Consider the following 15,593-nt stretch of genomic DNA (forward strand, 5'->3'; position numbering starts at 1 on the left):
GGGGCATCTCAGGACACTCAGCATTAACCCAGGAGCCCCCAGCCCCACCCAGAGCAGTTGGCATCAGAGACCTGCCCATGTGCCAGGCTTGATGCTGGCGCCCGAGCCACGCCCTCTCCTCCTGTCATTCCTGCAGCTCCATTGACTGGGCACAGACTGAGCTGATTCAGTGCCAAGCTGAGGGCATCGGGACTGGGCACATGGGCTGGACATGCTGGCAGAAGAGTCGGTGCCTGGGCTCTGTGTCCTGGCAGGCAGCTGCCACCCCCCCACGTGGGTCCCTGGTCTCGAGGCTCCCAGAGGAGCACAGGGCTGTGTCACGGTGGGGTTCCCCGGCGGGGCGGGCAGACGCAGGAGGCATTATCATGCACCTGTCACCAGTGGCACTGGCAGAGACAACCTCCCCCTCGCGGGAGCCGGGAGCAGCGTGAAGCAGATTATCTCTGTCTCGCGGTGACGCGTGTGATCATGCATCACCGTGATGGATCCGCAGCCAATACCGCAGGGCCCACCCGCCTCCATCCGTCTTCCTCACCCCACGCTGTCCCCCGGGGGTGCAGGGGGGTGGTGGTGTCCTGGCGTTGCTTGTTCAAGTGCAGCCGTAGAGGGGGGAGCCTGCGGGAGAAGGACTGAGAATGGGTCCCTCATGTCATGGGGGTCCCTGTCGTGGTCTTCGCCTCTGCTTGTTGCCCAGGCTGGGCTCTGCCCACTGCTGAGGGCAGGGCTGGCTGCAGGAGGGCAGGGCTGGGGGCAGGAGGCAGAGAGCAGGGCTGGGAACAGAAAGGGGAAGCAAATGTTTTGCTGGGGGGACAGGAAGTGAAAGGAGGAGTCCAGGGAGATTCCAGAGGGCTGTAGGGATGTCAGGGGGATCTGCAGGGGTTCCGGGGAGTCTGTAGGGGGTTTTAGGATCTGCAGGTAGCCCCTTGGGGTCAGATCTCTGGGACCTCCAAGAGGAGACCAGGTGTGAATTGGGGGCCCCCTTCTTTCCCTCTTCCTCTCTTTCCCTGTTTGAGCCCCACTCTTTGGGGTGCTCCTGATGAAGGGAAGTTGCCTGCAGGGGGCTCTAGAATGTAGTTCTGGGCCGGTGTGGGGTCACTTGCCTTCTGGCCAGCCCCAGAAGGGGCCCCAAGGTGCTCCTGCTCCAGCCCCCTCTGGCTGCCGGAACCTCTAGTTTTTTACCTGTTCACTCAGCACCGCCTTGGTGCCGCCCATCGAGGCAGTTTCCCAACTTAAGCAGAAAGTTGGGGCGCCCAGGGAGGAGACTGAGGGCCTGAAAGGGAACTGTGGCAGCCACAGTCGCTCCCCAACAACCCCATGGCCCCCCACATCGTGCTCCTGGTGCTGCTCGCCAGGACTCTGCAGTTGGCAGGTAGGGGCTACCTGGCTCTGAGCCTCATGGGGGTGTGGGGTGGCAGGACGGGGGCACATACAGGGAGTGTTGTGCCCTCATATGATGCTTTGGGGGCCCCGGGGGGTGCTAGGTGAATGTCACCTCACCTGGGTGCTTCTGGGGACCCCACCCTGCTCCCTGCTTCTGCTGGGGCCCCCCAGGACTGGGCCAGGTCCCAGAACTGTCCTCAGAAGACCTATTTCTGCTTCGTGAAGGAGCCGGAGGCCACATCCCACTCCCGCCTCCCAGTTCACTCAGGAATGGGGGTCTCAGGAACAAGCTCCCTCAGGATTGTTCCTGGCCAGGGCTGCCTAATCTGGGGTCCCCCTGACCCCCAGTGCCCTGGGCAGAGCCTCTGTCTGGAATGCCAGGAGCCAGCCCTGATTGCCCCAGCCTTGGCCCTTTCTGTGCCAGAGAAATGCTCAGCCTGGCCTCTGGCCTTCGGTCTCTGCTCCCCCGCCCCGACAATCCACCCCTCAGACGTTCCTCAGGGGACCACTTAGGAACTGCGACATGGTACCCAGAAAGTCTAACAGCTCTACCAGGCACTTGCCCTGCACACAGCTGACTTTGGCTCCATCCCTGGCACCCCATAGGGTTACTGGAGCTCCCTCCCGGAAGTGATCCCTGAACTCAGAGTTAGGGTGTGTCCCCTCAAATAGAAGAACGGGTAATCTGAGGCTGGGGGCCTGGTTTGCTTGCACAAGACCTAATGTGAGGGCATCTGGATCAACCAGGCTCTGTCCAAACCCCGGCCTGCTTCTGAGTCTGGCACCAGACCCTCTGTCCCCCTGAAGATCTTCTGGGGTCTTTATATTTTTGGGTCACACCTGGAGTTTCTCAGGACTTACTGCCCTCAGTGCTATTGCTTCAACCAACCGAGGATTTTTTATTTTGGGGTCAGACATGGCAGTGCTCAGGGGTTGCTCCCGACTCTGTACTCAGAAATCACTCCTGGCAGGCTTGGGGGACCATATGGGATGCCAGGAATCGAACTCAGGTCCATCCCAGGTCAGACGCATGCAAGGCAAACACCCTACCACTGTGCTCTTGCTCCGGTCCTGAAGTTTTTTTAATTCCACAAAAATGTCCCCACCCTGAGGACATGGGGATCACCATGGGTGGGGCCAGGGGGGTCTCGGCATCTCTCCGCTTTGCTCCAGAGGAGGTTGGCACAGAGGCCAGAGAAGGAGCTTTTTCAATCCCCCAAGTTCCTGTGAGTTCTCCTTGTGTGGCTTCTTAAAGGGACCAAGAGTGCAGGTCCCCAAGTGACAGCGGCTTTGTGGGGTGCAACTCTCTAGATTAGCCCTTTTTGTACCAGCCTGGTGGCAAATGGCAGCGCCCCGCCCCCTCCCCCCCTACGTTGCAACAAACACACAAGAAAAAGAGAAATTCCTCTTTTGCAAGACACGAAAACCCCGTGGGTCTCTAGTGTCCCCAATGCCTTCCTCCTTCCTCTGCCCGGCCCTGAGTTGTCTCCATGGGGGCTGCAGGACCAATGAAGGCAACCCACGTTCACACCACAGTGACTGGACTCATTGCCACCAGCTGTACCTTCGGGGGTGGGTGTGCAGGGGACAGTGGTGTACTCGGTCCCTGCAGCCTGGAACCTGAGCCCAGGGCTCTGTGCGGGGAAACTAGGGGACAAAGCTAGGCACCCCAACTCCAGAGCTCAGAAGCCTCAAGGCTGTAGACCCATGTACTGCCTCTCCGCCTTCCCCATCAAGTCTTCTGTCTTTTCTTTGCTTTGAGTATTTTCTATTTCCCCTCTGTCATGGCGGATGTGGGGTTCACCACTTCCCTGGCTGTGGTGCTCATGGCAGGGGGAACCCACACTCTGGGAGTCCCAGACAGTCAGCAGAGCAATAGGGGATATGTAGGTGGCCCCACGGGTCAAACTTGAGGCCTCATGCTTTCATGGCAGGTGCTTTCAGCTGCTGAGCTACACTCTGGAGTTCCCAGAAGGCAGCTGGGCAGTTCCCTGGTTGGGCAGAGGAGGAAGTAGCCACAGTTGGGGTGCTAGGCTGGACCAGAGGTGACAGAGCCAGTTTAGCTACCAGAGGCAGGGCTGGGGGACCCAAGTGCGGGATTTGGGGTGATGGCAGGTTGGGTCTGTGCCAGGGAACAAATTTCTGGGGCATGTTGACAGGCAGAAGCTTGTATTAGAGCAGGAGGAGCTATAACCTCAGCCCTGAACCCTTTTCCCAAATCCTGCCTTCACCCCCATCTGGGGACTAGAACCCCTTTTCCAGACTCCCTTCCCCTTGAAGAAAGTGCTCACGGCTGGGCGGCTGACAGGAGCAGTCAGGAGTTCCTCCTTCTGGATCCTTCCTTAGTTTCTGGACTCTTCTGAGTTTCATTTTGCTCATGGGGGCATGGGAAGAGGTTGGAGGATCAGAGTTTATTTTTGTTTTGGGGACTACATTAAGTGGTGGCCGAAAACCCCTGAGCACAGAGCCAGGAGTGATCCCATCCACCTTGACGCTCATTGTCTTGGCTCAGAGCTGGCAGGCGTGAGGGAGCCAGTGCTCCCAGGCTGGGGAAGGATGCAGGCAGGTGGGGTCAGGGAGCTGTGGCCACTGCCTGTCCTTCCTGCCCATGGGGACCCTGGGGTTCAGCCAAGGGCTGCCTCTAGCCCTGAGCTCCTCCAGTCAGTCTGATTCTAGCACAGAGCAGGATGGTGGGATGAGAGCCTGGGGCTGGGGTGGGGGGCACTCTGTTACTGCTCCAGCATCCCTCCCCCCTCACTGCGATCACCCCTGGCAGGCACAGGGCTGAGGAAGCAGAGCAGGAAGCAGTCTGGCCGCTGGCCAAGCCTGAGCTTGGCTCACAGTCCGCCCCCCTTCTTCCTCCCAAACAAATCAATCCTGCAGCTCCCAGGAGCGCCTCCAGTGCTCCATCTTCTCTCCATTAACAACCTGGCTCTCCTGTCCCTGCAGCTCCCTCCATTCCTGTCTGGGACACGGGGGTCCAGGGAGACATTGGGCCCCAGGTCAGTAGGGGCCTCAGACCCTCCCTTGCACCCCTGAATCTCCCCAGCTTCCTTGCACGGGTCACTGCTGGAGATCCTGCCTGTTTGTTTTGGGAGGAGTTCAGGGGTCCAGCAGACAGGCCCTGTGCTCCAGCCCCTCCCAACCAGCTCTGAGCCTCTCTTTGGGGATCTTCAAAAGGGTTTCCTAGTGGGAGGCAGTGGGTGGAAGAGGGTTTGCAGAGCTTTCTAAAGGGGTCCCTGGACCTCTCAATCATCCCATGGGGCAGCAATAGAGATGGGGGAAGGAAGGAGCCTGCTAGGAGGAAGGTGGGGGATGAACCTGGATTTCTTTCCTTCCTTCCTTCCTTCCTTCCTTCCTTCCTTCCTTCCTTCCTTCCTTCCTTCCTTCCTTCCTTCCTTCCTTCCTTCCTTCCTTCCTTCCTTCCTTCCTTCCTTCCTTCCTTCCTTCCTTCCTTCTTCCTTCCTTTCTTTCGGATGCTGGGGATGGAATCTGGGTCAGCTGTGTGCAAGGCAAGCGCCCTCTCCACTGTCCTATGTCTCCAGTCCCTGACCTCATATTTTCTATTTGGGGGGGGGTTTGGGCCACACCCGTTTTGACGCTCAGGGGTTACTCCTGGCTTTGAGCTCAGAAATCGCTCCTGGCTTGGGGGGACCATCTGGGACGCTGGGGGATCGAACCGCAGTTCGTCCTACGCTAGCGCTTGCTAGCGCCACCTTCCCGGCCCCTGACCTGGTATTTTCTGTACTGACTGGCTTATTTCCCCAGACTGAGGGGTTCTCCCTCTCCTGCCTCAGGGCTTTGGGAAGACCCAGATCTAGCATCCTCCGTACTCCACCACGGTCTGAAAGTGTCTCTTGGTTCTATTCCTTGCCTTCTTCCTCTGGATTTTGTACTGTACCAGTGTGGGTGGGTTTTTCTCAAACATGTACTTTTATTTTAAGTTTTTTGTTTTTTGTGTCACACCCAGCAGCACTTAGGGGTTATACGCTCAGAAATTGCTCCCAGCAGGCTTGGGGGACCATATGGGATGCTGGGATTCGAACCACCGTCCTTTGCATGCAAGGCAAACCGTTACCGCTGTGCTATCTCTCTGGCCCATTAAGTTTTTTTTTTTTTTTTAAATCTATACCCAGCTGTGTTCAGGGCTTACTCCTGGCTCACTCAGAGACCATATGGGCTCAAAACTGGGTCGGCAGTGTACAAGTTAAATACCCTCCACTGTATTCTCTGTCTCAGACCCCTCAAAACCCCAGACCCCTGCTTTTCTCCTTCACAGCTTCCTGTCTTGGGAAGGAGACTTTGGGAGTGAGAGTTTGGAGTTTTCCAGCCCTAGGGATGAGAACTGCGAATAACTCTGACTCTTGATCTCTTCCTATCAAACAGTTAGTCCCCTGGTATGAGGGTGACCTGGGTTTGAATCCTGCACCCTAAATGGTCTCCCAAGCACTGCCAGGAGCCACCCCTGAGCACGGAGCCAGGAGGCATCCCTGAGAACTGCTGGGTTCTGCTGGATGCACTTGGGAGCACAGAGCAGAGGGTGCCCAGCCTTGCCTCGCCCCATGCTCAGTGTGTGGGTAGGTGGCGGGACTGACACAGCCCTTGTCCCCCACTTCCTTGGCAGGAGGGCTGTCTGTGATCCAAACCGGTCCCCCCATTATGGTGTCTCTGGCCAACGAAAAGGTGATGTTTGGCTGTAGCATCACCTATCAGTACAAGCCGCAGAAACCCAAAGTCAGCTACTTCTACACCGACCTGCAGGGCCACACCAGTTCCATGGAGGACACAGGCTGCAGCCCTGGCCAAGGCATCGAAAACCAGACCTCCACGTACCTTTGCAATGTCACCCCCAAGCTGCACAGCGCCAAGGCCACCGGCACCTACTATTGCTCGGTGCTCAGGGAGTCACAGTCGGCCCAAGGCAAAGGCACCTTCATCCTGGTCCGAGGTGAGGTGGGCGAGGGCCAGGGGCCTCCCACGGCAGAACTGAGGTTACAGCGCGCGGGATTATGAAATGGGGGTGTGTGACCTCGTCAAAACAAACTCGGGGTGTTTAGGGCTCCGGGACTGTGTCCAGTGATGACAGGTGATCGAGACAGGACAGGGAGGCCCCAGCTCCCAGCGGGGAGGTGGGTGCAGAATGGGGAGCAAAGAGCAACAGTATTAAGATTTCTGCCATGTACTCCAAGGAGTAGGGACACCCCAAAAGTTAGGAGCAACCACCAATTTAGCCAGGAAGTGACTCTGTGATAAAGTGCAGATCTCCAAATATATATATATATATTGGGACCAGAGCGATAGCACAGCAGTAGGGCATTTGCTTTGCACACAGCTGACCCAGGAGGGATCTGGGTTCAATCCCCAGGTGTCCCATATGGTCCTCCAAGCCAGAAGCAATTTCTGAGCACATAGCCAGGAGTAGTAACCCCTGAGTGTCACCGGGTATGGCCCAAAACCAAAAATAATAAATAAAAATATAAAGTGCATATTTGCATATATTAGACTTGGACTAGAACCCCGGAAACACCCCTCCAAAAAAACAAGAACCAAAAAAAATAACCCCAACTAGCCCCCAATTTCCTGAGCTGACTTTGTGTCTTGCCCCAGAAGGATCTTGAACTTCAAAACCTCACAGGCTTGGGTTTGGACCCCAGTTTAGCTGATTTCCAGGATACGACATTGGCCAACCCTTATGTACCTAGTCCCCCAAAGGATCCTTTTATGGGAGGAATGGGGGGTTGAACCACATTCTGCCATGCTCAGGGATCACTCCTGGCTAGGCTCAGGGGGGCCTTATGTGGTTCCGAGGCTGGGAAAGGCTTTCAGAAGGGGCTAGAGCTCCGTCATGGATGTTGGTGGTGGTCTGTACCTGAGTATCAGAGGCGAACATTCTGGCATCTGTGGACATGCTGCAGCGCTTTGCCAGTCAAAGTTGAATGGAGGGAAGGAGGGCTGGGTGGGTGTAGGGACCAATGATGGATGGACAGAGGGAAACGGACATGTGGTGTGTGTGTGTGTGTGTGTGTGTGTGTGTGTGTGTGTGTGTGTGTGTGTGAATGGATGGGAAAGGAGGGGGTGGATGGTTGGATGATGGATGGTGGGTGGATGAGTATATGATAGAGGGAAGGAAGGCTGATAGATGGACAGGCGGACTAGTAGGGGGATGGAAAAATGGATGGGTGGAAAGTAGGAGGAGAAGACAGAAAAGGAGGCACCAGGGAAGATGGTTGTGCCCCTTGATACCTGCGTGCCAGCCCCCACTAGGCCAGGCACAGACCCTACCCCCAGCCCTGCCCTCTGACCCCTGACCTCTGCCACACACCAAGGCAGGACAAGCTGCTCTCTGAGGCAGACCCCTTTCCAGAAGCCAAGCCTGCCCCGAGTGAGGGTTCTGCAGCTAGCAGAAGCGATGGGGGGCTTAGCTGACGAGATGGGGGCCTATCTTGGGGAGGAGAGTAAGTGGGGTCCTGGGACAGGAGGACATGGGGATTGGGATCTAGGGTGGTGTGGTGGGGAGAAACCTCTCTGAGGTAACTGATCATTCTGCTTCCTGCCCTTCTGCTAGACTCAGGGTACCATGAGCCCCCCGAAGTCTCCCAGAAGACACTCCTCTTTTGTTGCCTTGGTATCCTATTGGTGCTGAGTGTCCTGGGCACGGCCTTGCTGCTCTGGAGGAAGGTGGGTGTCTTTTCTCTGTACCCCCTTTTCCCAGGCTGCCTGCTTTGACAACGGGGGCCCTGGGGGTTCCTCCTGTCCCCTCCCCGATGCTGTGACAGGCCTGACGTCCCTAAGGCTACCCTGGCCAGGAACCTCTAACTCCTCTCCCTCCTCTTCTGGGTTCAGGGTCCCCTCCATGGTGTCTGATGGGGACACTGGGTCCCCCCTTGCCCCTTTTAGCTCTCTTGGTTCTGGGGCTCCATTATAGCCTCTGAGCATCAGCCTCCCAGCAGTTCTGGCAGGGAAAGTTTCCTCCCACTTGATGGCTCTGGAAATGAGGTGGTCCCCCCCACCCCACTAGCTTGGACAGGCCCGACAGGCCAGTGCTTGCCTAGTTTACTCCAGTTCTTTGCACTTACTTGTGGAGGGGGCTTCTCTATGGGGTCCCTTCTGCCTTCCTGCTGGCAAAGATGGTTTAAGAATAACCTTAGTTGGGGCCAGAATGATGGCATAGCTGTAGGGCATTTGCCTTGCATGTGGCTGACCCAGGACAGATTGTGGTTTGATCCCCCGGTGTCCCATATGGTCCCCCAAGCCAGGAGCGATTTCTGAGCGCATAGCCAGGAGTAACCCCTGATTGTCACCAGGTATGGTCCAAAATTCCAAAAAAAAAAAAAAAAAAAAGAATGACCTTGGGGCTCCCAGAACTGCTGGGGTTGAGATGAAAGGGAAGAACTGGGGAGCATTCCAGCCCAACCAGCGGCTCCTGTACCCTAAGAGCCAGACCCTCTTCATAAGTTGAGGGGGGGATTGCCCCTTCATTCACATGTCAGAATTCATAGACTGACTCCCCCGCCCCACTGGGGTACTAAGGGCCTGGGCTTTCAGGAGGAGCAAAATGAGCTCAACTGAAGAAAGAGAGAGTGTGGCCTGAGAGATAGCACAGCGGTAGGGCATTTGCCTGTCATGCAGCCAACCTGGGATGGACCTGGGTTCAATTCCAGGCATCCCATATGGTCCTCTGAGCCTGCCAGGAATGATTTCTGAGCCAGAGACAGGAGTAATCGAGAGCTGCCTGATGACCCAGAGCCACAATAGAAGCAGGGGTGAGAGCTTAGTGGGAGCTGCCCCTCAGAAGAGGCAGCTATGAATGTTGGTTCTTTGTTGTTGTTATTTGGGGGGGGGGGGTTGGGTCACACCTGGTGGTGCTCAGGGGTTCCTCCTGGCTCTGGGCTCAGAAATTGCTCCTGGCAGGCTTGGGGGACCATATGAGATGCCGGGAATTGAACTGGGGGTCCGTTCAGGGTTGGCTGCAATCAAGGCAAACGCCCTACTGCTGTGCTGTTGCTCTGGCCCCCAGATGTTGGTTCTGGGACTCCCACTCAGTTTGAGGGGTAGAGGGCTGCTTCCTGGGAGAGAGGCAGCCTGCAGGGCCTTCCTCATCCTCAAATACTCCCCCTCCTCCTGGGAATGTTCCTTTCTTAGGTTTTTTTGGGGGGGCATGCTTGGTCATTCCCAGCACCCAACCCAGGCTGGATGGGACACTCCCCAGCATGCTTTGCTCCCCCTTCAAGCCACCCCTCCCTAGTCTCACCTGGGGCAGTGAGTGCATGGATGAGGGCAAGTGGGGAAAGCTCAGGGGGGTAGTTAGTGCTGTCCTCCTCTGATGCTCTCCCTGCCCACAGCTCCTGGGGTCCCTGTGGCCCTTGGTGGCCCTTGGTGGCGTGCTGGCAGCACTGCTGGGGCTGAGATGAAGCAGCTCTCCATGCTAATCCTGGGTAAACGTGCTTGGCAGGCGGCCAGGCTTTTTAATTAGCTGCTGCCTGGCTGGTGTGAGAACCTGGAAGCTCCACTGCTGGCTGTGGGGCCTGAGATGGGGCATGGGTGTGTGTATGTGTGTGGAGGGGGGCAAGGCCTGCTGGCTGCCTGAGGCTTTTCCTCAGCCCTCCCCCCTGGGACCTCCCCCCAGGACTGTGCTCACCCCTCCCTCTTCTCTCCTTCCCTGAATACTCACTGAATTCCTGAAGCTGCATTTCCACCAGTGTCCCCATTTTCTCAGTGTCCCCCACTCTGGCCCAAATCACCTTAACCCTCCCCTCAGCCTGCTCTGGCCTCCCTGGGAGGCAGAAGGTCAGCTCCTGCCACTTTGGTCAAGAACTTTGCCTCAATGCTTCTGGTCACCCACGGAGGACAGGACTAGTGTCCCTGGAAGGAGGGAATGGGTGAATAGTGAGGGATGGTCAGGGTGGGTGGCTCCCCAGAGCCAGATACTGGATGCTTGGTTCTTCTAGAGTGGTGAGGCCGGGGGTGGGGGGTGGGGTGGGGTGGGGAAGGGCAGATTGGGGAGCCCCAGGGTGGAGGACCTTGGATCAGGAGCTCCGGCCCAGTTCAAACTACTCCCCCCCCAGCTTTGGCGGGTCTCAGCCCAGCAGCTCCTATCTCAAAGCTTCCTGCACCCCAGGTCTGCAGAGCTGGGGGGCTGCATCCCTGCTGGTGTGTGGGCAGGAAGGGGGACACATGCCCTCTGCTTCAGCCCTGCCACTGTGCCCCCCAGAAACTGGTGAAGTTTCTGCAGAAGCCGCCCACCCGGAAGTGCTGGGACCCCCGCTCTGCCAGCAGCTCCCAGCAGCCAGCTACCACTGACTCCATCTACACGGTGAGTCTTGGGGATCTCTCTAGGGCCAGCTGTGCCCCTGTCCCGGCCTCAGGCTCCCCACCTGTAAAGTGTGGCTGCACGGGCTTATGTCAGAGATCACTTCTGGCGGGCTCAGGGAACAAACATGGGGCCAGGACTTGAGCCTGATTTGGCCATAGCAGAGCAAGTGCTTCTCCCGATCCGTCCTGGCAGTCACCTGGCTAATGGTTGTGCTTTTCCCTTCACTACATACTGAGTGGGACCCTCTCCCCGTCTTCTGGATCTTTGCTGCCAGAGGACCCCATTTCAGGCCTGCCTTTCTGTAGGGGGGGGGGGTTCTAACCTGGGCTCCTTCCCACCCTGTCTGAATCCGTTCTCCAAGCATGCTCCTGGTCATCCCCATATGCTTAGGGTAAAGAGAGCAGAAGTTCTAGAAGTGAGGAGAGCAGGAGGGTTTGGGGGGACAAGGGGCACTGCCACCGGTTGGCCTGGACCTCAGAGAAAGAAGGACAGAGTGTCGTGGGTTGAACAGCCTGCTACGGTCTAAGGTCCTTCAGAGCCATGTAGGGGCTGCAGTGTCCACACTCGCCGTGGAGAAACCCCAGGAGAGGATTGGAGCAGCATCAGGACCATATCAGAACCTCAGTAGAGTCCCTGTCAGAGCCCCTATTAATCTCCCTCAAAACCCTCAGAGCCCCTTCAGAACCCTCTCAGAGTCCTCTCAAAAAACCCTCAGAACCCTGCAGAATCCGTTTAGAGCCCCCCAAACCCTCTTAGAGCCACCTTAGAAACCCTCAAAACTCCCTCAGAGCCCTGTCAGAGCGCCCTCAGTAACCCCTCAGAGACTCCTTGAACTCCTTCAAGAGCCCCCACAGAGCCCCATCAGAGCCCTTTCAGAAATCCCTCAGAATTCCCCCAGAATGACCCAGTTTAGAACCCAATCAGGTTAGGGACTTTTTTTTTTTTTTTTTTTTTTTTTTTGGGCCACACCCGGCAGTACTCAGGGGTTACTCCTGGCTCTCTGCTCAGAAATAGCTCCTGGCAGGCACGGGGGACCATGTGGGACACCGGGATTCGAACCAACCACCTTTGGTCCTGGATCGGCTGCTTGCAAGGCAAACACCGCTGTGCTATCGATATCTCCGGGCCCAGGTTAGGGACTTCTTTCTGCTCTGCCCCAGACCTCCCAGTCCTGTCTCACCCAGTATTGTCCAGTATAAGCCAGCCCATCCTTGTTCAGACCCAAATAGCCCAGACCAGACCAGTATACACCCAGCTCAGACCTTCTCCTATTAGCCCAGACTAGCTCAGACCAGTATAGCCCAGCTTAGACTAGTCCAGGCTAGCTCAGACCAATTCAGACCGTTACAGCCACTAGCTTAGCCCAGTTCGAGCTAGCAGACCCAACTCAGTCCAGTCTAACCCAGCTTAGCCCAGCAGGCCTGGCCCTGCCCACTGGGAACCTCCTGGCAGGCCCAGGTGAAAGGGGCCCCTCCCTGTGCTAGCAGAGATGACCATCAGGCCAGGGTGCTGTTGTTGGCTGCCCTGCTTCTCACCCGCGATGCAAATGCCGCCCGGCAGGTCAGGCCTTGTCAACAGCTTCTCAGCAGCTGCTAATCGGCAGCCACCTCTGCAGGGCCCCTGCATGCGCAGGGCTACAGGCTTGATGCCCTCCCTGCTGCTCCCCACACTCCTGCGGGTGCCAGGACCAGGGATGGCAGCGAGCCAAGCTGGACTCCAGCCAGGAGGGCTGTGTGGCCCAGGGGGTGTCACCACGGTGCCTCTTTGGGTTAATGTGGGGCAGCCAGCATGTTCTGGCCAGGGTTGGGGGAAAAGAACCATGTCTGGGTGGGGACTCCCAGGTTCAGTCCCCTACAGTGAGGGAGACCCAGCTCTGGGACCCAAGCCAGGGGGGGGGGCAGAGGAGTTTCTCATGTCAAGTGCCAGGCTTCCTACTGACTGTGGTGCTGCTTTGGACAAGCCCCAGGGACCCCAGCGGGCCACCATGCGCCTCTGAAATCCATGCCCTGGAAGCTCGGGGTTCTGACTCAGAGGCTCCTGAATTGGTCCCTTGCCATCCCTGAGTGTGTGACACCCTTGCAGCGAAGGTCTCTAAGCGCCAAACGGTTTATTACACGGCTTTCATGCCCTGCCTCCTCCTGCACCACCTGGATCTCTCGCCTCCCCACCCGCCGAGTGAGACTCCTGCTTGCCTGTTGCCCGGGAAACCACCTCCTTGGCAACCGTCCTGATGCCTTGCTCGGGCGGGAAAGAGAGTTGTGCCTCTGGCTGGCAGTGCAGACTGGGGAGGACTCTCCTCCGGCACCCCTAAGAAGCAGTCCAGGCCCCCCATTCCCCAGGAGGAGACCTGAGCAGGACAGAGTGAGCTAGGGAGCTTTCAGGCTTATGGGGTGGGATGGGCGAGGGAGATGACACGCTAACCCTCCCCTAGGTTAGGTGGGTCCTCCCCACCCCCCGTGTGATTATCCCCAAATTTTAGATGAGGAGGCTGAGGGGTTCCGGGCAGCTGTCAGAGCCCAGAGTCAGTTCCATCTTCTCAGATATCTGAGTGACATGGGGTAAGGTGGGTCAGTGGTAAAGCACATGGAGTGAGGTCCCGGATTTGATCCCTGGCACTACCAAAACAGAAACCCAAACCCAACAAACAAACAGTGAAAAAAACATCAAACTCCTGTGTCAGGAGTATCCGGAGGGCACTCTGGTGTCTGGGCAGTGGGTGACTTGGGGAAGCCAGAAAGTGTGGCTGTGGGGGGCATTATCAGGGGTCTTGGGAGAGGTAGGGGTGTCTCTTGTCCACCTCTGACCAGCACCCCCTCCCGCAGGACCTTCAGCGCCAGGACACCCAGGTGTATGCCTGCCTGCAGAGCCCGACCCCCTCCCAGAATCTTCTTCCCCAGGTATGTTATGGTTAGCAAGCTGGGATCTGTTTCCTCCCACAGGCTCCTCTTCTGTAAAGGAGGGGTTTGGTGCTATGTTGGGTGGGAGACCCACTGGGCCCTACCCAGTCCCCAGGAACTTGCCACTGCGCTGAGTGCCCAGGCCTCCTGCTCAGACCCTCCCGAGGTGTGGATGTGTGTGCCGTGTCTTCATTGACCAGTTGGATGGCGGCTGCTGGCTAAGCCAGAGGCTCAGCCCTTCATTCTCACGGCTCTCAGCCTTTGGGGCCCATAATCTCACAAGGGTTCTGCAAGTTGGAAGGGGCCCAGGACTGGGAAGAGCCTCCAGGAAGAGGGAGACCCCCGCTCTCCCCTCATTGGCGCTATCGATGCATTTTCTGTTCTCGAAGCTCTGGGGCTTCTCAGAGCTCTGGCATCCCCAATCCCAAGAATGCCTGGGCTGCCTTTGGTGGTGCCCGCAGTACTGAGCCATCTGGGGTGCTAGGCAGGAAGGTGAGGTATATTTTTGTTTTTTTGTTTTTTGTTTTTTTTTGGTTTTTGGGCAACACCTGGCGATGCTCAGGGGTTACTCCTGGCTGTTTGCTCAGAAATAGCTCCTGGCAGGCACGGGGGACCATATGGGACACCGGGATTCGAACCAACCACCTTTGGTCCTGGATCGGCTGCTTGCAAGGCAAACACCGCTGTGCTATCTCTCTGGGCCCGTGAGGTATATTAAAGCAGAAGCCTCATGGTCCAATCTCAAGGGATTGTCAGACATGGGTCAGAAGCAAATGCCAACACAGGAAATAATTCACGCACAGTTATGAGATAAAACAGGTTCAGGGACTTCCACTGCAAGCCTTCCTTCCACTCCTAGTACTAAGATCAGCAAGCAGAAACTTCAGTCGTGGAAAACCAAAACCACAAGCAATTTTCCCCTGAAACCCGGGGGCATTATTGGGAACCAAAGTCCATATGCAGGGGAGGAGAACAGTAGTTTAAGGCACCAATCCGAAAGGTCCTTCCCATCCAATGAATGACAAGCACCACAAAAAAATTATTCTGAAGAGTGAAGTCCAGTTATTTCCAACAGTGCACTCCAACGTTCAGAAATAAAAATATTGTCTCTGGGGCCCACAAACTCACTGGAGCAACCTCTATTCGGGTTCATGTTCCCATTTCTTTAGTTTTTGGCTACCCCAGGTGGTGTTCAAAGTTTATTCCTAGCTCTGTGCTCAGGGGACGCCTATAGGTACTCAGGGGACCCTTTGGGGTTACTGGGTCTTGCACTCAGGTCAAGGCAAGCAAGCACCCCATCTATCCTTATGATCACTTTAACTCCTGTTTCTTTTCCACAGGAGAAGGCACGTGGCTTGGAGAGGGACAGCGACGGGCAACTGGTCTATGAAAATCTCTAGGACATATCCCTGGTCTGCTGTGCTGTCCCCAACTGCCTCTCCAGGCAAGGACTTGGGCTGGACCAGCAGGAAGTCCCAGACCTCCCGCTTCTTCTTCTTCCATTGTCAAGACTTCTGCCTCAGCAGCCCCTGGCCTCCTCTGTACCAACTGCACTGTCCCTCTTGTGTGATGCCCTCTGCCAGGCGATGATGTCCTAGATGCCAGCCTTTCCCCATGCCCTGCCACCTCCTCTGAGCCCAGGCAGACTGAGATGAGCCATCTCCAGAGGGGCCTGGAGGGACACATGTGTCCCGCTGAGATGAAAGCAGCACCTGGACCTGTTGGCTGTTCCTCACCTACCTGGCCTGGCAGCCTCGAGAGGGGTGCAGGAACTGGCATGGACGATGTGGGTGTGGTCTGGGCCAGAGCTGGGTGGCAGGCAGGGACTGAGGGGCTGGGACCGCAGTGCAGAGGGTCGAGACAGGTACAGGTGAAGAGGAGATCTGGTCTTTTGGTTATTTTGAGGGTCGCTGTGGCTGTGCTCAGAGGCTGTTCCTGGCTCTGTGCTCAGGGAACCCTACATGGTGTCAGGGCGAGCCAGATGAAAGCCAGTATGTGCCCTG

General features: G+C 56.9%; 1 protein-coding gene across 1 annotated transcript; it reads left to right on the forward strand.

Annotated features, from left to right (window-relative positions):
* The first annotated feature begins 1,314 nt into the window (after nucleotides 1-1,314).
* On the forward strand, nucleotides 1,315-14,990 carry NFAM1 (NFAT activating protein with ITAM motif 1). Its single transcript, XM_049772448.1, has 8 exons — nucleotides 1,315-1,369; nucleotides 2,884-2,952; nucleotides 6,005-6,328; nucleotides 7,946-8,058; nucleotides 10,592-10,693; nucleotides 13,516-13,590; nucleotides 13,996-14,082; nucleotides 14,931-14,990. The coding sequence occupies exons 1-8, from the start codon at nucleotides 1,315-1,317 to the stop codon at nucleotides 14,988-14,990; spliced, it is 885 nt and encodes a 294-aa protein (XP_049628405.1).
* Nucleotides 14,991-15,593: the final 603 nt, after the last annotated feature.

Source organism: Suncus etruscus, chromosome 4 (genome assembly GCF_024139225.1).
Source record: "Suncus etruscus isolate mSunEtr1 chromosome 4, mSunEtr1.pri.cur, whole genome shotgun sequence".
NCBI classification, from domain to species: domain Eukaryota; kingdom Metazoa; phylum Chordata; class Mammalia; order Eulipotyphla; family Soricidae; genus Suncus; species Suncus etruscus.

What these genes read in the sequence shown, in the direction of transcription:
- NFAM1 (XM_049772448.1), top strand. Translation starts at nt 1,315, where the DNA reads ATGGCCCCCCACATCGTGCTCCTGGTGCTGCTCGCCAGGACTCTGCAG. An exon ending in CACCAGCTGTACCTTCGGGG is followed by an intron (nt 2,953 to 6,004) that starts GTGGGTGTGCAG and finishes CTTCCTTGGCAG; the next exon opens with GAGGGCTGTCTGTGATCCAA. An exon ending in CCCAGAATCTTCTTCCCCAG is followed by an intron (nt 13,591 to 13,995) that starts GTATGTTATGGT and finishes GGGGCTTCTCAG; the next exon opens with AGCTCTGGCATCCCCAATCC.